Genomic DNA, 24,701 nt, shown 5'->3' on the forward strand with positions numbered 1-24,701 from the left:
TGTACTTCCGGGTGCTAACACCCTGTTACAGATAACATTACCTACAACTATGGAAAATGGAAGTTTCTGGGCCTTGGTATTGTGCATGATCAGATTTACTGCACATCATCTTTTTCACTCAACTATGACAGCAATAATTAGAAGAAAAAATATAAAAATTCTCATTTTAATATATTTAAAAGGAAAAAAAAAGGCATCATGGTACATGCTGCAAAATGACTAGATTCCAGAAATATTAGTAGAGAATTTAGTCAAATAGTATCTCATCACTTAGAGGCCCTGAGGCGCAGACTAGTGTGCAGTGTTGTACAGCAAAATGTGCAGGCCTTACCTTCTGGCGACGTTGGAGAAAAAACCGGCACAAAGACATTGCTTCAGCATCTCATCACTAGGACCAGGAGCAGTTGTTTCTACTGGGAAATCTTTCATCTAAATTAATACATGCAAATTAAATAGTACTAAAAACATCTATTCAGTTCAAAATGATTGCACATAATGAATAATAACAATAATTCTTACTATTACACGTTCTCTAAAAGAATGATAATTCTGGTATTTGCAGCGAGTCTACCAATTGTCCATTTTACACCACGTATTCATTTGCGGCCATTTTTGCAGAAGGTTTTTAGTAATTTTTTGCTGATGCAGATCCACAGTTTGTTTGTTTTTTTAAGTAAAAACTGTATTGACAAAAAAAACCTCTTGAAAATGAATGTAATTTTGCCGAAAACACAGGGAAAAAAATTTATGAAAAATTGTCACGTGATTGAATAAGTTGAATTTAAATTTTATCTAAAAATGGCAAAATGTGTTTGTTGTTTTTTTTTCGACTAGTCTATGAATAACCCCATAGTGTGTACAGACCAAATTGACAATACAGTCCTTATCTCATACTGGGGCAGATGTATTAAGCCTTAACAAGAGATAAATGCAAGTGTGATAAAAAGAGATAAACATCCAGCCAATCACCTGCCAACTGCCATGTTACAGGCTGTGTTTGAAAAAAGTCAGTAAGGAGCTGATTGGCTGGACGTTTATCTCTTCTTATCACACTTGTATTTATCTCTTGTTAAGGCTTAATACATCTGCCCCAATGTTCACTGAACTGTAGCATACCATTTTTTTCCATAGTACAAATAAATGCGCTTCACAAGGCCATGGTTGGTACCAATTATTGGTTATGTGAAAAACTGACATTTTTTGCAACTTTTTGCCAACATTTCTTTGCAGAACAAGGAGTAATCTATTAAAAACAATATTATAATTACATTTATCTACACCTAACAATAGAATGAGCCACATTTGCAGAGCACATAATTGTCAATGAGGAAAACAAAATAAATTTGTGCTGATGCTTTTACATTTCAACCAAATGCTATTTCGTCCACTTTGAAGCCTGTGCTGCAATCAGGGTGCAGCTGGTACAAGAATGCTCGGATTGACAGCCAGGAAAGATTGCTACCGATGCAGATCAGAATACAGAGAAGCTATAACCTTACCATTTTAAATTGGTAGAAAAATGCCTAGCTTGTGTAGAAAACTGATGGCTATTATGTGTTTTAATTTCTAAAATTATGTGTGCTTGTGTATGCATGCTCCTGTATAATTCTGAGAATTCTTTCATGCTTGTTTGTTTGTCATACGGCATTTACTTAATTGTCATACATGCATAGTTTTTTAGAAATTGTAGGAAGTTGGAAAAGAGGCCAACAAATTTGGTACTGGTAAAATTAAGAGAGGTTGTGTCTTTGGAATAAGAGGCTATGCAAATGTACACGTGGATAATTAGGATTTATTGCACGGAAAGACTACCGGTGAGCTGCAGCAGCTGGGGGTGGGAGAATTAAAAAAAAAAACCTAAATGAATGGGCGGACGCTGATTGGCTGAGAGAGCTCTCTCAATCAAACAGTGGCCACCCATTCTTTTGAATGTTCTTTTTTCCCCTCTGCCACTGCTGCCGGTCCGTAAATGCCAACATGTTCAAAGTCATCTTTATAACTGTAGACTCTAAATTGAGATTATGGCTACATCCCCTTAAAATACCAATTTACTTTTAAGGCCCATACACACTTGACGATTTTCACATGAAAATCGTTCAAAACAGCCGTTTTGAGCGATTTTCAGCTGAAAATCGCCTAGTGTGTATGCCCCACAGATTGCTTACTAGCGATGATGCGCGCTCCCGCATCATCGCTAGCGAGGACCCACGTCGGCTGGTTTTACCAGCATGCCAGCGATGATGGATGTTTTTTTATCCATCATCGCTGAGTGTGTACGCAGCACGGGCTGAAAGATTATCCACTTTCAGCCCATGTACCGCCGCCCCGCCGCCTCCCCCTGCTCTCCCCCCTTCCCGTCCCCCTGCTCGCAGCACGGAGACGGAGCAGGGGGAAAAAGACGCTCACCCGCCCGCAGCAGCTCCCTCTGACTCGGAGTGTCGGAACGCGGCAAAGTGCTTCCAGCCGCCCGCTCCACAGTGTTCCCATGCTGACGCAGCTCCACTGCCACCAATGAAAGGCTTCCCTATTTATATATATATATATATATATATATATATATATATATATATATATATATATATATATATATATACATAGAAATCCGCACTCCAGACAATAGTTCATCCAGGTAGTGCTCACTCCAAGGCACTGGACCATCACATAGAATATTTGTAAGGAGGGCACTCACCAATTCGCAGTTAAAACTTCATATTTATTCAAACCTTTAAAATATTGAACATCAGGTTGTTGTCAACGTTTCGGTCCGCATTTCAGACCTTCTTCAAGACAGACACATGCAGCAAGAGATCTTACTCCAATAGAGACCTAATTATTACTGGTTCCATGGTGAACTTATATACCCACCCACTCAGGAAATGCCTTATTATGACCAATGGGCAGTCATTTAACCTAATTAGGTTAAAATCTTTAGAAACAAACTTGTTCAAAACAAATCCCCAATAGGTATCTGATGGCTAACTCTCCGAAAATCACATCACTTAATCTTAGTCTGTTAAATGACAGACTAGCGTTGTTACATCGAATAGTACATACTGGCGTGCGTTCCAAATCAGTGGAACGCACCGCCATTTTGTTTCCGTTATTAGCCAACAGCATGTATGTGTGTATTATTAACTCATTTTGCCCACAATCAAATAACCAGCGCTCCACTCAAACTACTTACTCCATCTTAAGTCAGCACAAATATGGATGTTATGATAAATCCCCGCACATATACTCCGATGATCGCGTCACAAGAAACTGCCGCGAGTCTGTTCAAACCCGGAAGCCGCTTGTACTGTGTGTACAGCGGTCTCCCAGCAACACACTGCGTCCCCGTACGTCGAGTCAGACAATCGCGTCACACAGTGATGACGCGAGTCTACTCGAAACAGGAGGCCGCCTGTACTTTGTGTACAGCGGTCTCCCAGCAACATACTGGGCCTATACTTTTCACCCTCAATGGATACATCGGTAACTAGGCAACGGGCTGGTCCAGCCCTGTTGTATTTCATCGTCAAGGGGGGACACCAGTAAATAAGGCGTTGCCTAGCAACAGTCCACGATTATGAAAGGCACTAAATCAGTCATGATAGTAGTGGTACCTCCTAGTATAAAAGTTTTAGACACTACAGTTTTGGCAATAATGAATGACATAATTATAGAGAGAAATCGATCTCATATACTATTGCTTGTTCCTAATGGTGTTATCATGGAAAATATATATCCTGTCCATTGATGCTATTCTATGGCAAAGGTATATAGTTCACCATGGTCCCAGCTGCATATATACAAAACAGTTCAATAAAGACACACAATATATAAACATTACAAAGACAAAAAGAGTCACCCCATGGGTATATTAACCCAAAGAATGAAGAAAATTGTTCAAGAGAGCAAAAAAACTATATTATTTAGCTCTCCCTGCTCCATTGTGTCTACCTACAAAAAAAGTTAGAGGGGGGGATCAATCAAGAAAAATTATATATGAAAAATATATTATTTAGAAAAACTTTTTATGTAGAAAATCCTTTAGTGTCCAGCATATACGGCATGAGTGTCCCAAGTCACTGAATATGGTAACTTCCTCGTCGCACTTTAAACGCCATCCCAGTTCACAGAAACACACTGTAGGGTAAATGTTCATTGAGTCCCTTTGGTGAACACGTGTCAAGTCGCTGTATCCATTTTAGCTCCCTTTGTTTCAGGAGCTTCTCCCTATCACCCCCACGTCCTGGGGCAGGAATATGGTCGATGATCATACTCTTCAAACTTGCCACTGTGTGACCCTTTGCTAAAAAATGGCGGGCCACTGGCTTGTCTGAGCCTTTCTTTTCAATTGCCTCCCTAATTGACCGTCTGTGGTTGGCCATTCTTTCACGAAATGTCCTCGTTGTGAGACCAACGTAGTAAAACCCGCATGGGCATAGTAAGAAATATACAATATACGTGGACTGGCAGGATACTCTATGCTGTATCGTTATTCTCTGGTTGGTATGGGGATGTGCAAATGTTGATCCAACCATCATAGATCTGCACGTTATACAATCCGCACAATGGAAACACCCCTTCTTACCCGTTTGGATCCAATTTTTTGTTTCTCGAGCCGGTATCATTGTGGGTCTCATCAGCATCTGCTTGAGATTTGGACCTCTTTTATATGAGATCATAGGTGGTATCTTGCTGATAGCACCCAAAGATGGATCCCTTATAATGATAGGCCACGATTTTTGGATTGATTTTTTTCAACCTATGCGAGGCTGTATTATAGGTAGTAGAATAAATCATCCTTCTCTCATCGAAGGGAGCTTTCTTGGTGTTCTCATGGAATCTCTCTCTGGCTTTATTCAAGCACCGATCCACTATCTCTTGTTTATAGCCTCGGGCCAAAAATCTATTGGTCATCTCCACTAATTGATCTTCTGCTGTCTCTGGATCTGAATTATTGCGGAGTACCCGAAGGTATTGCGAAATTGGCAGCCCCTCTTTCAATTTCTCGGAGTGGTGACTAGTGGCATATAAAAGTACATTGCGGTCCGTGTCCTTACGATAGAGCTTATATCCTAAACCATCCACTTGTTTATATATTGTGACATCAAGAAAATTTAATTCTTTCATATCAATATGTGATGTGAATCTGATTGGGGAGTCCAGTAGGTTGAGATACTGGATCATCTCGTTTAGCTCCACCAGAGTACCCACCCATACAATAAAAACGTCATCAATATATCTCATATAACTAGCTATCTGAGTATGATATCGAGACAGGATGAATTTATGCTCGTAGCGGTGCATATACAAATTTGCATATGCCGGCGCGAGATTGGACCCCATGGCCGTCCCACGGTTCTGATAGTAGTATCCCCCTCCATAACCAAAATGGTTCTTAGTCAACACTAATGTAGCCAGTTCTAACAGGAACTCTACCGGGGGGCGGCCAGGGGGATCCTCACTCAACGCTTCTCTTAGGGATGATAAACCCCCTTCGTGGGGGATTACGGTGTACAAAGAGGACACATCCAATGACACCAGTATTGCTTCCTCAGGTACCGGGCCCAATGCTTTAATTTTTTTAAGAAAGTCAGGGGTGTCCTGTACATAACTCCCCATCTTCCTCACACAAGGCTGTAAAAAGGTGTCAACAAACACTGCCAAGGGTTGCAGAACTGAACCGATGGCCGATATTATAGGACGCCCCGGAGGTGCACTTAAAGACTTGTGTACCTTCGGGAGCGTGTACAATATCGGACATACGGGTGCATCCACTGTAAGGTATTTAAAGGTATTCTCATCAATCCACCTGTCTTGAAGAAGGTCTGAAATGCGGACCGAAACGTTGACAACAACCTGATGTTCAATATTTTAAAGGTTTGAATAAATATGAAGTTTTAACTGCGAATTGGTGAGTGCCCTCCTTACAAATATTCTATATATATATATATATATATATATATATATATATATATATATATATATATATATATATATATATATATATATATATATATATATATATATATATATATATATATATGGATAATAGCCTGGCACTCTCCTTGTTAAAGGTCTCTGTGGTCCGGTGCTCTCTGTCCCTTTGGGGGGGAGGTATATGCTGCAACGAATAGGCACTCTGGACACTTTCAACATTTAGTCAAATAGAAAATAAGACACAGCTCACACTAGCTGCAGTTGTCAACGTTTCGGGTTACTACCCTTTATCAAGACATAAAAGAAATACAGAGTGGTACTTACATATATAGCCTGTGGCTGTGACAAAAACCCGTGCTGTACAATTAACTCTAACACGCTGCAGCAGGGAGCCGGGTGACGTCATAGATGCGACTGGGCGTCGACGGGTCTGGACTCCCACTAGTGGGCGTGTCAGAGGGTGTGAGTTACCATCACCTAGGTGATACAAAAATAACAAATACATTTAAAATTTTCAGACAGTGGCAGGATAACAGTATCATGTGTATAACAAAGCTCTAATGACTCACTTTAAACGGACTCATCAATGATTATACTTATGTAGCTAGAACATATTATGAAGACAAAGTAAGTGGTCCGTGGTATAGAGATAAACTATAAATTAAATAGAGACACTAACGGAGGGAAAAGCAGTATGACACAAACTGACTGGGAGCAATTACAATGTTGCTCAGGCTGAGGTGATTCCAATTAAGCCCATCATTCACCTCAGCCTGAGCAACATTGTAATTGCTCCCAGTCAGTTTGTGTCATACTGCTTTTCCCTCCGTTAGTGTCTCTATTTAATTTATAGTTTATCTCTATACCACGGACCACTTACTTTGTCTTCATAATATGTTCTAGCTACATAAGTATAATCATTGATGAGTCCGTTTAAAGTGAGTCATTAGAGCTTTGTTATACACATGATACTGTTATCCTGCCACTGTCTGAAAATTTTAAATGTATTTGTTATTTTTGTATCACCTAGGTGATGGTAACTCACACCCTCTGACACGCCCACTAGTGGGAGTCCGGACCCGTCGACGCCCAGTCGCATCTATGACGTCACCCGGCTCCCTGCTGCAGCGTGTTAGAGTTAATTGTACAGCACGGGTTTTTGTCACAGCCACAGGCTATATATGTAAGTACCACTCTGTATTTCTTTTATGTCTTGATAAAGGGTAGTAACCCGAAACGTTGACAACTGCAGCTAGTGTGAGCTGTGTCTTATTTTCTATTTGACTAAATGTTGAAAGTGTCCAGAGTGCCTATTCGTTGCAATATATATATATATATATATATATATATATATATATATATATATATATATAACCACTGCCACCAATGCAAGGCTTCCCTAATAAATAAATAAATAAAAAATGATATATATATAATAAATGTACAGCGGCACTGGGGTCTTCAAATAACTCAGACAACGTTAACATATGTGGCAACGTCTTGTCTGAGTTATTTGAAGACCCCAGTGCCGCTGTACATCTACTATTTATCTGCCCGGTCATCACCGGACACCACTGAGGGCAAGGGGCGCATTATCCTACAGAGCTGAGTGCCAGCTATCTTGCCGGCTATATATACCACGGCCCACCAATGTATATTATAGCAGTAACAGCCGGGGTGGCGTTTACCTGATCGCTGGGCTCCGAATATACCCAGCCCAGCAATCAGTTCTGAATCAGGCCCCAAAAACAGAAATGCACTGAAATTAAAGGGCCCCTGCTCCCACCCTTGGAATTCAAACCCCGCCCATTATGTAATTATCCTTTTTTAATGAAAGATTTTCATCAAAGTCTTTCGCCGCCTGAAAATCTCTCGCTCTTTGGTGAAAATAGCTCAGTGTGTACGAACTACTTTGGTGAAAGATATATCTTTCAGAGATTTTGGCAAAGTCTTTTGAAATGAAAATCTTTAAGTGTGTATGGGCCTTTAGACTTAAATGTACACTGAAGGCACTGTGATGAAAATGTGCCTTCAGCTTTTATTTTATTTTATACCCATGTTAGAATACAACTTGCAAACACCCAACTATGCAAAAACATGTAACACAAGCCACACAATAAAAAAAGTAAAAATAATCCCAACTCTGCTTGAAAAGAAAATGGATGGAATTTTTTTTTCAATTGCCTTTCTTTCACTCAAACACACATTTTAAATATTTTAGTACATTTTTTAATATATTGTTTTACATTATTAAATCGGCAAGTGAAAGAAATGAAGGTACAAACCTGTTTCAACTTATTTGTGATATCTTTAAGCTGCTTTTCCACACTGAACGCAGATTTTACAGCTCTCCAGTGAACAGAGTGTTTGTGACACCAGGAAGCAGGATTGTCACTGTCAAAGAAAAATGTTTTAATTAGGTCTAATTTTTCCCTACAGAATAACCGTATTGTACAAATTTTAACAGTAGGTAGCCCAACATTTTATATTCCATACTTTAAAAAATATTTTATTTTCTGAAATGTGAAAGTAAAAAATTTAGTTAAAAAAATAATAATAATAATAATAATAATAATAAACCATGTTGTCTGTACAAGTTGTTGTCTTCCTATTGCTCCAATAACAGCTTTCGATTTTGAGCAATAAGAAGCTCACTTTTTTCAGTTTTGAGAAACTTAGAGCTCAAAATCAAGTAGCGTGTATGAGAGCTGCTGCCAACTGTCCCCTTTTTTTGGAACGTCCCCGTGTCCCTCCCGGGGCCGGCAGTGTCCCGCGGTGGGGTGGGGGAGGTTGGGAGTCCCCCCTGCCTGCCGGTAACAGACTCTGTGCGCATGCACACAGTGTCTATTCAGAGATGCAGAGGGTCTGGGAGCAGGGCCAGCAGCTTCACATCATTGGCCATGCCCATAGGCGTGCGCAGCACATTTTATTAGGGGGTGCACTGTAACAGCAGTGTGCCTAGCACCACCTATTGGGCATGTCTTACACCGCCATTGGGTCTGTCTAACACCGCCAATTAGGCGTGCACTCACTACAATATAAAACGCCTCTCAGCCACGCCATTATATCCTGCCTATTCCAGTTTTAATCTTCTAATTACTCTGTGTAACAATACATGCAAATAAAGTCACAAACATATCTGGATGACACAGATATGTAGTGATATGACAATGGTGTACTACAATTAACAATACAAAACACACATAATTGATTGATGGTCGCTTATTTTAATGGAATACAGGTCTAGGAAGCAAAAGTCTTTGGTAAAAGGTATGGCTGGTATTACTAGCAGCAATAAGTGTGGGGGTGGGGGCACAGCATTAGAGGGTGCCTGTGTACCCTTAACACTCAATGTGCGCACGCCTATGGCCATGCTACCGTAGTGATGGAAAACAGGGGCGTGGCTTGTGGCATCCTGCAAGGCGACACCTCCTTTTACATAGGTCACACCTCCTTTTTAGAGGTGTGAGTGTCCTGCTTCAAAGAGGGCAAATGTTGGGAGGTATGCATGTGCCCGCATCATCACCGACTGCCTACTATGGAAAGTGTGTATGCACTGAGCGATTTATCGACCAGCTGTTTTCATTACATCTCTCGTCGTACACACTGGCCAAAAAGTGTGTATCGACCTTAAGTTTCTACCAGGCTTGCACACAGTTTGGGAGTGATATTTTCCGAATATGTTTCGCCATGCCAGTGCAGCTTTGGCCTTGTGGATCATTGTTCTGTCGAAAGGTGAACTCTAACACCTTTAGTTTTCTAGGAGACTGAAGCAGTTGTCTTGCAGAATCTCCCTGTATTTCACTCCAATTAACACAATGCCTAGGAAAGGTATCTCTACAACATAATGCTGCCACTTCCACACTAAGGGGGGTATTCAATGTCAGGGTCATGGCAGTCGAACTTGCTCGACCGCCGTGACACAGTCCCGTTCTCGGTCAGCTCGACCGAGAACACGCAGGCGGGATTCAATGTCCCGCCTGCCGGGGAGCGAAAAGGGGGCGTGGCCGCGAGTTGCGGCCGGGAAGAGGCGAGCTGCAGCCGGCAGCTCGTCACTTCCCGGCTGTTCTCGGCAGCACGAGCCCGACAGCTAGTGATGTCGGGCTCGTTCTGCCGAGATAACCTGCTCAATGCTGTCGGGGAAGACAGCATTGAATAGGGCCCGGCGGGCATCTCCCCGATGGGAGGTGCTCGCCGGAGATTGAATATCCCACTTAGGATGGTGTTTGCTAAGGAAAGAACAGCATCATGTTTGCACCACACAACATTTTAAATTGAGGCCAAATATTTTTGTTTGCGAGACATTGACCCCATAACCTAATCTCCCATTTTAGTGATGTCACTGATATGTTCTGGCAAACCGCAGATGTGCTATTATGTGGGTTTTATTTAGAAATGGTTTCTTCCATGTACCCTCCGATTTCCTCCCACAATCCAAAAATATACTGGTAGGTTAATTGGCTCCTAACAAGATCAACCCTAGAATGTCTGTGTGCGTGTACATGTGGTAGGGAATATAGATTGTAAGCTCCACTGGGGCAGGGACTGATGTGAATGTTCGAATATTCTCTGTAAAGCGCTGGGGAATATGTATGCGCTATATAAGAAACTGCTAATAAATAAATAAGTACTGAAAGCAATAGCTTTGACAAAGGTGTAGCAATAAAAATAAAATAAAAAAATGCATATGATCAGATTAAAAAAAAGTTGGACTGCTCTAGTCTATCTCAGTAATAGGGGAGTGTTTGTCAGAACCCTCAGTGACCAGTGAGTAGCAGTATTAAGCGGCAGAAGTGGTATCAGCGCCCTTGTCTATATTGGCGCTGCTATATAAAAGATAGTGCTTCGATATGCAAGGCAATGTATGAACGGTGACTGTTCAGACACATGCAGCTATCCATGCTCCATGAGTAAGGGTGCTAAGTAATAACTTGCTACTGATCCACAAGTAACCGTTCAAAGGCAATACGGACATGGAAAAACAGCATCAGCGAAGGGAAACAGTAGTGGGTGTTTACATAGTCCAGGTTTACGATGCACATGTATTAATTTAAAGTGCAAGGCAAAAAAGACAGGTTTCTGCAGACCAAATGTCTGCAAATTTCTACCTATGTGGCAAAAGGCCATCTCATCAGGCACTAAAAGGAGATTCACTGGAGAAGTGAGGGGCAGATTTATTAAGCTCGGTGAAGTGATAAAGTGTCTGTTTTTTTTTTTTATCACAGGCCAATCAGCTCCTAACTGTGAAGATACAGGCTTGGTTTGAAAAATGACAGGTAGGAGCTGATTGGCCGGTGATAAAAACCAGACACTTCATCACTTCACCGAGCTTAATAAATCTACCACTGAGGATCTTTGACGGAACTTACTCAGATTTGCACTGTTCAAAAATGTAAAGCAGGGTAGCAAAGTCATTGTTTCCTCCAGCCATCTGGGATAACTCTTCATGACTTTGTTCTATTTCCTTCTGTTTCTGAGATGCTCCTAGACAAGAAAAAAAAAAAAGACAGCAGTTATTTAGTAGCACTTCTATTTATTTCCATCACTTATATAGCACCACCATAATCTGGTGCACTTTACAATCCAGTAATAAAACAAGACTGGGAAATAACAGATAAAAGGGAAAGAGGGTCCTGCAGCAATCTCTATAACTAATTAATTAATTCTGCTGTGGCATAATAATCAGAAAATAAAACATATGGCCTGATACTGAGTCACACACAATGCAATACAGAGATGTACAATATTTTGGCACTGCATGTGCATTACACAGTGTGTATGGTGATGGTATCGATATTCCAGCAGTTGAAATCCCAACTGTCAGAATGCCGGCAATGGCAACCTAAAAAGCTGAATACACGCTAAAAGATTCTTTCCAATCTGACTGGTTGCAATATAAATCTGGTAATTTCTGGGAGAAAATGACAATTGACTGTTTGCTACCAAACATGTAAAACAGACAACAATGGTCAGTCAGACAAAATGGTTAAAACATTTTTATTTCACCAATTTATGCAAATAGTGACTGTTTTTGTCCATTTTCAACCGTTGGGAGCAAATGTTTAATTGTAAATTTGTTACCAGACAGTACCAGATTTGTATTCCATCCAGCCAAATTGGAAAGAATCTTATAGTGTGTATCCAGCTAAACATTCAAAAACCCAATGGATTCTGGTTATTTTAACCTTAAACCTGATATACTAAATAATACCTTGACAGTTATCGCGAAATACACGTATATAATATAGTGCATTTTTACAAACTAAAGGCTGTGAAGGAACCACATTTTGACATATGAAGGGATCGTTCTTAAAATATGAGGGACTCCTACTCCCCCTCCCCTTTCCTGTATGTTTAGAAATAAAGTCCATGCCAACGTGAATTGGTTTATAATCCCACTATCCACGTTGGCATGGAGTTGATTTTAGATAGCGTGGCGAGCGAAGCGAGCCCCGCAAGGGGACACAGATGCTGCTGCGACTGAGATGATGACGCTGTGAAACTAAACAAGTACTGTACCCAATATTTTTTCACTCAGGGCGATCACCGCATTGGAAATGGTTTAGAGAAGCTGTAAATCCAATAACAATGAGTACAATGACCCCAGCAGGGTGGTGTTGCCCTCTGATTAAGGGGCATATGTATAAATAATGTACTAAAATGTAACTTGCAGGGACACCAGTACCAATAACTGCTGTCTCAAGTTACATCCCAAGGATATTGGAGGAGTCTTTCACACTTTCTGTGAATATTACACCTGTTTTGGAGCTGATCACAAGTAGCTGGAGAGGGACTGTAATATCCTGATGGACTGTAATATCCTTAGCCAAAGGAATAAACCTTTTTACACTATCTGGAGAAGTGGAGGTGCAGTCATGGTAACATAGTCATCTGGCTAAGGCCTGGCGGGTCCCACCGACAGGGTTTGAATACAGAGTTGCCATCATGGGCCCATGCACGGCCTACACTTTCAAACTTCACAAACAAGGTCAGCACATCATGTGACTTATATGGCCCAGGTCCCCTTGGTGGAAACATGAATTGGAACACAGCAGTCACAACCAGAGGTTGTGAGAACAGGATATAGTGTTATGAATTGTATGAGGAAGAAGGCGCCAAGTTGGTGTCTTGCTTTGAGCCACAAGAGGTCTAAATCCACCTCTGGGAGGTGGTGTAAATCAGCAGGCACAAACGCCAAACGGTTTTCCTTCTTAGAGTTTGGTACATAGGGGGTCAGACTGTAGTCCCCGATCGTAACAATGGGGACTACAATTTGCAGTATAAATGAGCCTTTTGCAGGAGATATATTAAATTGCCTGCATTAGTCAGCTAGAACAAAGCAACACTGCATAAAATGATCTTTGAACTGCATCCATCTCGGAGTCAAGCCCATGGTTCATAAACGATCTCTGGATCTAGAGTCAGAGATGTAGGATATAGCTAATCATCGATTCCTCCTGAAGAAATTACAACGCTGCTGTAAGAATGTAAAAGACAATTTAACTGACATCGAACTACAGAGAAACACTTTAACTATGGTTAATATATTGCTTGACAAACAGGCACTTTTGATGCAACATAGACAAAATAAAAGTCAAAGGTCTCCAGTTCTAAAGATCAAACTTACAGACTCTTGAGTATATAAAATAAATTACTATTTATGCACAATATCTGACCTATACATTTTTGAATCCCCTGGTAAAATGTTGTACTTCCGAACAAATACTGCAGACAATACTACACATTTAACAAGTGGTTCATTTTTCTTTCTATAATAACTAAAAATTAGAAATGCCACCTCAGAAACGTGTACTCCTTGTCATTTGGGCCCAAATGAAGCAACAATTGAAATTATTTATTGGGTGGCCACTAATTAACTAACCGGCAAAATCAATTAAACTACCCCAAAAGAACACTTTTACAAGCTCATTTTCTCTATTTTTATTATTTTGAATGGGATGTAGGAGATTTTTTTGGTCCAATTTTGTGAAGTGCCTTATTCTTCCGCAACAGTCATATATTCTGTCAAATCAACTAATGTAACAGCAGCCTAAGTTTATTAAAAGTCAGATGCTTTGTGTTCCAAATAAGAGTAGCTGGTAAATAGTCAGATCCTGATGTTTTGGCCATGTTACACATAGAACAGAGTCTGAGTTAGAAAGTTAGACACAAGACTGCTCTATAAAGTCGGACATAGTTAGAGCTGTTTTTGGGGTGAGTTGTATTCCCTTATGTTCAAAATCACTTACAAGTGCACAATTACAGAACATTTGTAACAAAATCTATTCTAAAATGATTTTGAACCTTAAAAATAACAAAGTATACTTTGCTCTCTCAAAATGGCTCATGAACTGTACATATAATTTTTGCACTTTTTCCCTGTATAATGCATAATATTCATATATATCCGATTAAAAGGAAATGCAGCATAACTATATTCTGTATGTAATTGCGACTGTATCTGCATACAAAATGTTATGCTACAGTGTTATCCAGCCAAACACTGTAACAAAATTTAGAGCATTAACCCCTTCAGTGGTGTTTTTTTTTTTTTTAGGGAGCGCTCCCCTCTGGGCGAGTTTTTTATGGAGAGCGCTCCCTAAAAAAAACCCACCACTGCCCCCCCAGGTCCGGGCAGCGACGCTGAAATGTCAATTAGCCGCTACCCGGCCCTGCGCCCCAGTGCCCCGTCCCTGCTCCCGGCAGCTGGCTTGTCATAAGCCGCAGCCGGAGTCTTCTATAGAAACGCTGGAGGGGAGGGGGAGGAGGAGGGATTAGGAGGCATGGCAGAGGGGAGGGAGCCGAGTGCCCGGCTCTAAACTGTGGCAATTCCGAGAATTTTCAAGGCTTGCAAGATTGAGGCACAGCCCGGAAAATTCTCGGGATTGCCACTGAAGGGGTTAAAGGCGCACACCACTACATTGGCCAAATTCTTTTTCCCAGCTGTTAAATGGTCTCCCTTTAAATCCCAGTCATTACCTAATTATTTAGTGGGGCAAACAGAGAGCCAATGTACATGACAACAGGTCTACTGTGGTAATGGATACATTCACCAAATAATAAAAAATCTAATCTGGGGGGCGTGTCCTGGCCGGGGAACTGTACAGACCAGTCTTCCCACAGCTCCCACTAACTGGCACTGCGGGGCCCTATTTGCGGCCACATCGGCGCCCATAGCAGGGCAGAACCATCTTCCCTACACCCGGTGAAGCCGGGCGGTGTGCGCTGCGGAGTCGGGGAGCAGTTTTAACTGCTCCTGCAGATTGCGGCCTACCGCCGGCCGGAAGCCGAGGACTAAATTTCTTCACCAGGCCGGGATTCGGGCTCCAGAGCGATCGCGGCACCCGCGATCGCCCCCAGAACGGGTAAGAAGCCCCACAAAGTGTGCACACGCACCCCCACACCAGCGCAGGCCCCCTGGACCACCAACAGCACCCCCATCTCCCCAGAGCGAGCCTTACAGAGTGAGGAGGAGGTTGGACTCCAGCACAGTTCTGTGGAGCCGGTGGCCATCTTAAATAAGGTGAAACTGCGATATAGCATATCTGTCCAGTGTCCTCTGTCCTGACGTTACAGAGACTGGGTCTCACATAGGCCTGACTGTGCCCACCTACTACCTGCTCCCATATCACTGCACCCCAGTGTCTTTGTGCCTCCTGTCCCGCTGGAGGGGTGTCTTCAGGGGCACCCTCTGTTATACTGCCTTTAGAATCATTTGTTTAACCCTACAGTGAAAGCCTATTCTCCAGGAAGACCGATAACCCATTTGTGTGCTCCCACTCACAGGCTGGTCCGTGGGTGGCGCTCTCGGCCAGCTGCTGGGACCCTACATATAACATTGGCAGTGTACCCCAGGGATATATCGGCCCACGCACTGGGATGAGAGGTCTCCTACACTCTTAAAACCCCTAGACGGGACCAGTAATCCAGACAGGAGACCACTACTCACTTGCCGTTAAACCGTCTGATTTCACAGTATTGACAGAGGGCGGGGGCCTCCCTCACGAGCCCTCCAATCTTCCTATAACCTAACAAAAATTATCCTCTACTTCGCCGACCTCTGCCCAATTATGCTTCACTAAACACAGCGTTCTCCACCCACGAACCTACAGTTAGAGCAGTGGATGCTTGTACAAATACTGACCGCAATCCCTGACCTATGATACTATGAGCCGTTCCACATCAAAAACTAAAAAGAAAGCTCCGCAAAAAAATATCTCATCACTTTCTCCGTCAGGATAATCAATCATCACCCTCACTCCCTAAAGGACCTTCCTGTTCCCCCAAGATGGATCAAGCCTCAGCACCCGCCACTAGGGGAGATATCAAGAACCTGCAGGATCTCATTGTAGACCTTAAAGACTCGTTCACTACTGCTCTCCAGAAGGCGGTTGGCGAGCTTAGGGCAGACCTGACTGACCTGTCCTCCCGCACCACCTCGCTTGAATCTAACGCCGCCAAAGTACAGGCGGAACAAGAAAACTTCTCCAAAGACCTAAACTATTATTACAACGAACTTGACCTCCTGCGGGAAAAGAATGAAGATTTGGAAAACAGGGAGAGAAGAAACAACCTCCGAATCCGTAACATACCAGAAACAGTGTCTCCAAAGGACCTAGAACCTTTCCTGATCCGACTTTTTGCTCACCTCCTTCCCTCGGAAGCCACCTCCCTTTTTCAGCTTGAGAGGGCTCACCGTGCCCTACGGCCCAAACCTAAGGACACTGAGCCCCCTAGGGATGTTATCATCAAATTCCTCTCCTTCAAGACGAAAAACATGATCACAATGGCCAGCAGATCATCCTCATTTATACTATTCGAGGGATCAAAGCTCCAGATCTTTCAGGACTTGGCACCTTCCACCATCGCCAAACGAAGGGACCTTCGCACTGTAACGACACTCCTGAGAGAACACGGCTACAAATATAAGTGGGGGTTCCCTTTCCGTCTCACGGTAGACGTCAGAGGTAAACCCTACTCGATACAATCGATTGAAGAGGGAAAGGATCTTCTCCGCACACTTAAATTACACTCTGCTGGAGAATCCTCTGGTCCTGCTCTACGAGACTCTCCCCCTTGATGGACCCTTCATATGGTCGTATATATCCTCATACTAATGTTTTCCGTACTTCATAGTACTATGTCTAGTCGTTACTTTTGTTTTAATTTGTTTAACACTAGCCCTAAGTAAGGCTTTAGCATAATGACAATTTATTACAGCTTGGTCCAGATATTAGGGCTAGGAATTTAGAACTATATTTTTATCCACTCGCTATATGTTATGTCACATTTTTTGTTCCGGGTGGAGATTGCTGGCCCCCCGCCAGGTCTTACTACCCCCACCTTTAGGGATTATTTCCTCTTATACTGTATAATTTACCCTGTACCTCGGGTTTAGCTACCCGACTGTTGCATCCCAACACAGAGCTCCCTATTTCAGTTGGAGCTCAGGTATAGTAGCAGACCGCCATCCCTAGTGGCGTCTCCTGCTACTTTTCCCAAGCCACATGTTAATTTGTTTTGTTTTTGTTAGTCTTTTCACGTTTGTTGCAGAGTCAAGTCCCAAATTCCCCCACCCTCTATCACCACCACTGACAGCTGCCATGCCTTTTAAATGCCTCTCTATTAATACTAAGGGCCTAAACACCCCCCAGAAATGCACGCATTGGTTTCAATCTCTCCAGCGTCTCCATGGAGACTGCATATTCCTGCAAGAGACCCACCTACGGGCTGACCAACACCCCTCCCTAGTCACAAAAAGGTATCCAAATGTATTTTACTCGAACAATGCCTCTAAGCGCAACGGGGTGGCCATACTGCTCCACTCATCCTTCCCATTTATAGTCTCAGAATGTAAAACTGACTCGGAGGGACGATACTTGATTCTAAAGGGCAAACTAGGCCACGAGACAATCACCTTGGCCAATATTTATGCCCCCAACACAGGACACGCAAGGTTTTTTAATACTTTTTTTAGAATCCTTTCTGAATTTCGGTCAGGTAAAACGTTGGTAGGCGAAGACTTCAACACAGTCATACACCCATCCCTAGACAAATCGGGTCATCTAAATGACTCCACTCCAATTCCCGGCTCGGCAGCCCTTCAAAAACACATGGCCGAGGCTGGCCTTTTTGATGTATGGAGATCCCTTAACCCTACTACCAGGGATTATACTTTTTATTCCAATCCTCATGCCTCCTACTCACGCATTGATATGTTTCTAGGCTGCGCCTCCCTTTCCCAAGTAGCAACTCATTCAACGATTTCCCCCAACTCTTGGTCAGACCATTCCATTCTAGAAGCATCCTTTGGACTCTTGGAGGCCACCTCGGGTAGACCCTCCTGGAGGTTAAACGAAATGCTCTTGAAGCTCCCCCAATTTCACGAGGCAATCATTGGCCACCTTCAAGAATATTTCAGTTTCAATTCCACCGATGATATGCCATTTCCCACAACGTGGGAAGCACACAAATCTGTGATTAGGGGACACATGATCCAATTTGCCTCCCGTCGAAAAAAATCCCAGGAAATGCTGATTACTTCATTGAATACTGAAATTGCAGCACTAGACAGAGAACATAAGAGAACACTATCTAGACACACACTGTCCAGACTCTCCCTTAAACGTGCCGAATTGCAAATTATATTAGCTGAAAGGGTTGAGAGGAGCCTCAGATGGGCGAACCAAAAATTCTATGACAAGAGTAACAAGGCCCAATCTCTCCTAGCTCGTCGGTTACGGTCCAAACAGGCATCCCAGACCATCGCTTCAATTAAGGACTCGTCAGGCACCACTTTATATAACCCTAAAAAAATTAACGAGGTATTCGCTAAATACTATAGAGCTTTATATAACCTGGATGCCCCGCCTGATGTCTCCTCTCACACCCAGGACATTCAAAAATATCTAGACTCCTGTGACCTCCCTAAGATCTCTGAACCCACTGCTCAGTCACTGGGGAGGGACAACACTGAGGAGGAACTTGCCGCGGCCCTCAAATCACAGAAGTCGTCAAAGGCCCCTGGCCCTGACGGCTTCACAATGGCTTATTATAAAACATTCGCTCGGCATCTTTCCCCCCAGCTTGTCAAGCTATTTAATTCAATCCTACATGGTGCCCCATTTCATCCTGACTCCGCCACATCCAAAATAATTGTAATTCCCAAACCAGGTAAAGATCCTTCTCTCTGCGCCAGCTATCGCCCCATCTCCTTGATTAATACTGACCTCAAATTGTTTGCAAAGATTCTAGCCACCCGACTGAGTGGGCTTCTACCCTCACTAATACACCCGGATCAAGTAGGTTTTATTCCTCACCGTCAAGCTTCCGACAACACTAGACGCACCATTAACCTGATCCACCATTCCAACACACATAAGACCCCTTCAATTGTACTAGCCTTAGATGCCGAAAAGGCATTTGACCGCATATTATGGCCTTTTATGTTCACTACTTTAGCCTCTGCAGGCATAACCGGAAATTTTTTACAAGCAATCAAATCCCTATATTTATGCCCGACATCTACCGTCATGACCAATAGCCTCCAATCCCCGAGGTTTAACCTTGGGAATGGGACAAGACAAGGCTGCCCCCTGTCCCCCCTCCTCTTTGCCTTATGTATAGAGCCTTTGGCTGCTAGAATTAGAATGAACCCTGATATACGGGGAATTGAGGTACGGGGACATCAATATAAACTGTCACTTTTTGCTGACGATATCCTCCTCACCCTGACTAATTCCCTGATATCCCTACCTAACTTGCAGTCAGAACTCATCGCATACGGTTCCCTTTCGGGATATAAAAATAACAGCACAAAATCTGAAGCTATGGCCATATGTATCCCCCCCCAACTTCTCTCCACACTGAAAGCCTCCTTTCCCTTTACATGGCGCCCCCAGGCGATTAAATATTTAGGCATATATATCACTAAATCCTACTCCCTTCTATACCAAGCTAACTACGCCCCCATGATCCGCACTTTGACCACAGACATTGCACGCTGGCAGCCACTTTATATCTCATGGATAGGAAGGATCAATGTGATTAAAATGAATGTCCTCCCAAGATTACTTTACCTTTTTAGCTGTACCATACACGGCCTTAAATTCCCTCCAAACACTATGCAACCATTTTATTTGGGCAAATGGTAAACCCCGTATCCGCAGAACCACGCTAGCCAGAACGGCATCAGATGGAGGCCTTGGCCTCCCAAATCTCCGATTGTATTATCACGCGGCTCAAATAAACCAGATAATTTTATGGCACTCAGAACCCGGATGCAGAAAATGGGTCGACCTTGAAAACGCCCTGCTCCAGGTAGGCCGGGTTGATGAGATAGTCTGGCTCCCGAGATCGATGAGACCAGCCTCGGCCTATGAGACCCCAACCATCTGATTTACGCTGACACTGTGGGACAAACTCCGTTCTCAGATGAAACTAGCCCCACACCCCTCACCTATGTCCCCTATATGGGACCATCCCCTTTTCCCTACGGGTTGTGACAAAATACTGGCCAAACCCTGGCGTGATCTGCACATCACTAGATTCAAACATGTCAAAGATTAATCGCCCAACTCTGCCCTTGCCCAATTACGGTTGTCAAGCTCGACCCCCGCTATGACACACTTCCAAGGATTACAGATCCTAAGTTTTGTTACTTCCCAATACCCATCTAGCAGAATACGCACACTGACACCAATCGAACGTCTATGTTCGCACTCAGTAGGCAGAGGGGGCAATATTTCTTTCTTGTATAACAATGTTCTGGCCTCTGTCCCTACAAACCGAGAACCACACGAAATAGCATGGGAAAAGGACTTCCCAAACTCCATAGCTGAAGAAGACTGGCCTATTATCCGATCTAGGACCGCCAAGGCCTCCATTAGCGTTGCTATCAAGGAAACATGCTATAAGGTTTATACCCGCTGGTACCTGGTCCCAACTCGGCTGCACGCCATGTTTCCCTCAACATCTGATCTATGCTGGAGAAATTGTGGCCAAGTGGGCACGTTTTCTCACATCTGGTGGGAATGCCCAATAATTAAGACCTTCTGGATGACAGTATGATCACGGATATCTCGCTTACTCGACACGCCCCTCTCACCTTCAGCCACAGTTGCATTACTGAACGCCCCGTCCCCAAATGTCAGTAAACCCCAGGACAAGCTTATTGTCCACATTTGTAATGCCGCAAAAACCCTGATTGCCAGACACTGGAAGAGAGCTGAGATACCGTCTAAGACAGCTCTCCATTCCCGAATCAACTTTGTAGCCTCAATGGAATACATCACGTGTTTACAAAATGACTCCATAACTACCTTTCACAAGATATGGTCCCCCTGGTACTCCTTCAACTCCTCCCCCACCCCTGGACTCTGCTAACTGTACCTAACTGTATTTTAATGTATTTTATTGTATGTTAAAAATTATCCATTTGTATTCCTTATTTCAGATGTTCCTATATTAACCTCATTTGATGCTACCATTAGAAATAATGGAACTACCTGCTAAAATGTATAATTGTTTTTGTTCTTTTTTTTTTTCTCTGTAAAAGAAAAAATTCAAATAAAAATTCATTGTTTAAAAAAAAAAAAAAAAATCTAATCTATTTTATCATTTCAAAACCTTTAAATACATTTACAGGGGAAGGTAGGAGAACTGTATAACACAAAACTCTAAACCATTTCTCCTTCCAACAGGAACTCCATCCCTGGATGCATCAAGGTAACACAATGCAATTCATAACAAGAACCCAAACTCAGGAAATACCACCAGCACCATCTGCTCAACCCAACTTTCTTATATACCAAGTACAAATTGATCGCATTGCATATGTTTTGCATGTAATTTGCATGCAATTCGATCTGAAGGCAGTACAAAAAGTATGTGCAGCACATACCATATATACTCGAGTATAAGCCTACTTTTTCAGAACATTTTTTATGCTGAAAAAGCCCCCCTCGGCTTATACTCAAGTGAGGGTCCCACGAGTCAATAAGTTTTCCCAGTTTTTTGTTGTAAAATTAGGTGCCTCGGCTTATATTCAGGTCAACTTATACTCAAGTATATACGGTACTTTTTGTACTGTGCGATGAGATGCCCACGGGAGCGTACAACACACCGTGTATGGGCATCTTAACAAAACAAGAAAATTAATCAGATATGTTTATCTAACTGCAGATGAAAAACACAAAAAAAAAAAAAAAAGGCCTTTTCTCAAAGCCTCCCAGGCTTTTTATAACACTATTTACCTTAAGTTAAGCTGAAGCACCCAGACAATGCCCATGCATGGCAATGTACAACGAGATTGGACCTTCAAACAGGTATCACAGATGGAGATTGGGGAGAGCTGTGCCAGTCGCACAGAAATCACAAACTTATTATGCGGGTGGACCCTCTTTGTGCACTATTAGTATTCAATATTTTGATATGCGAGGGTGTGCTACCATAGACACAGAATGAATATATTGGGGAGGACAGAGAAAGGGTGTCTTTGGTTGGTGCACCAAAAGAGAATTTAATAATAAAACATGACTTTTATTGGTTTCATTAAAATAGTTGCGAAGATATAAAAAAACACGAAAAACACATAGGACAACATTGAGTGATTTAAAAAGGATATAATATATCCTCACCTAGTGGGACCCCACTTCACACTGTCATTGAATAATTTTATAATTTTATAAAGCACGGTGGTTGAAATTTAAGAGTGGAAAAGTTATGTCTGGTATTGACAGTTTTACAGTGTGTATGCTCATCCAGGATGTAACAATTATCAGATACGCTCACTATGCAGTAGCGATAAGCGCCTGAACACGGGTGTGATCCCATTTCAGCGCTACCACTGGCTGGCTGGAGCCACTAGTTCCACAGCCTGTGTGCTGACCACAGAGCTGTGTCTGAGGTGTGCTGCCGTGCACTAACTCGCTCTTGCGTGTCAGATCAGACAGGAGTGTACACGGCTCTTGCGCTAGAATCCGTGTCACTGTACTACAGGGAACCGTGTGCTACGGATACCCTGTGTCGCCACCGGCCTAAACAGATCAAAATACAGTCAAGCGTACGCTTTCGCAAAAGCTTCTTCAGGACCAGCACACAGGCTGTGGAACTAGCGGCTCCAGCCAGCCAGCGGTAGCGCTGAAACGGGATCACACCCGTGTTCAGGCGCTTATCGCTACTGCATAGTGAGCCCCAGGAATATAAACATTGTATCTGATAATTGTTACATCCTGGATGAGCATACACACTGTTAAACTGTCAATACCAGACATAACTTTTCCACTCTTAAATTTCAACCACCGTGCTTTATAAAATTATTGAATTATTCAGGGACAGTGTGAAGTGGGGTCCCACAGGTATCACAGAAGGAATTGGAAGAAATTAACTTTTTTTTTTAAACCATTAATTATTTCGTTTTTATCTGAATAGGTAAATGGGGGAGTATTCAAATATCATGTTATGTATGGCATAGTCAAAGTGATCCATTTTGCTTTTCAATGTTCTACAAAATTTTAAATGCATAAATTAATAAAGATGTACAGTATGGAAACTGCAATTTACCTGGTTGCATAAGCACATGTTCAACAGACAACATGGCTGCCACAGGAAGCAGAAGATCCTCACACCCAAGAGATGTCGCTTTAATCACAGCACAAGCCAGATTGGGAGATAACGGAAATTCGACGATGAAGTGCCCCAGTTTGGTAACACTGCCACTTCTTTTTAAAAATAAAAACATACATTTAAAAAAATAGATCTTTCAACAAGTTTATCACATCTTAGCAATTAGCATGTAAACATACATTCATATACACATAAATATATACATTTGCAAAATAGGATGTATATTTAGAAGTGCAGCTAATTGCAGTTCCTGATTAACCAATAGGCTGAGTAGGCTGCAGCCTAGAGTGCCAGGACTAGGGGAGCGCCTTTCAGGTGACAACCAAGGAATAACATGAAGGCCTAATTTATCGCCTGCCCCGAAGTACTGGGGGGGGGTAAAGTTCCTAAGGTGACTAATGGAACCATCACTTTATGTACATTGTGTTAGAGTGCCAGCTGGGCAGCCTAAAGCCAAAGTCTGTTTCACACGCCACAAGCATTAGATCATACATGCCAGTTGTATAACTGTCGTTGCACATGGGCACTATGAATGGCGAGTCCCCATTCATGCGTGTTTAGCAGCATCACAAGTATTAGCCTAGGGCACCTGGAACCTTTATTAAGGCCCCGGCTAAGGCTGTGATATGTCCCCCTATCTGTTATCTAGTTCATGCTGTGAATATATATATATATATATATATATATATATATATATATATATAAATAATGGATATCCTGCCTATTTAGGCATGGTAAAAAACAAGGGGAAAGCAAAAGGGGGGACAAAAGTGGGGGAAGAACTAGTAGTGGGCTAGACAAAAAGGTGGAGGAAAAAGTGAAAAGAAAACAGGAAAATAGGGTAGGAATAATAGAACAAAAAGGTAGGTAATGGGAGGGATAGAGGCTGAGCAAGGGGTAGAAGAGAAGGGTACAAACGGGCTAATGTGGAAAAAAAAAGAGAAGGGGAGAGCAGAGGGGGAAATAGGGGGAGATGTGTACAGATAACAAAATGGCCCCAGGATAGTTTTCCTATGTGCGATCAACCCATAACCCACTAAAGTTCATTCAGATGAGATAGGACTGAGATACGGCCAACTCAAACTGTGAAATGCATACATATTCAGAATTTTGTGCAACTATTGTTCATTAATAACTCCATATCAACA

The 24,701-nt window shown here is 42.5% G+C and overlaps 1 protein-coding gene across 1 annotated transcript in view; it reads right to left on the bottom strand.

Moving 5' to 3' along the window:
• DHX40 (DEAH-box helicase 40) overlaps positions 1-24,701 on the bottom strand; it is a 112,247-nt gene that overhangs the window by 21,943 nt on the left and 65,603 nt on the right. The window contains exons 12-15 of the mRNA XM_083173771.1: positions 23,491-23,648; positions 11,298-11,412; positions 8,214-8,322; positions 332-429 (exon numbers count right to left, since the gene is read on the bottom strand). Coding sequence (XP_083029897.1) covers positions 332-429; positions 8,214-8,322; positions 11,298-11,412; positions 23,491-23,648 — 480 coding nt within the window. The remainder of the gene's footprint in view (positions 1-331; positions 430-8,213; positions 8,323-11,297; positions 11,413-23,490; positions 23,649-24,701) is intronic.

This window comes from Crinia signifera, chromosome 2 (genome assembly GCF_055691185.1).
Source record: "Crinia signifera chromosome 2, ASM5569118v1, whole genome shotgun sequence".
NCBI classification, from domain to species: domain Eukaryota; kingdom Metazoa; phylum Chordata; class Amphibia; order Anura; family Myobatrachidae; genus Crinia; species Crinia signifera.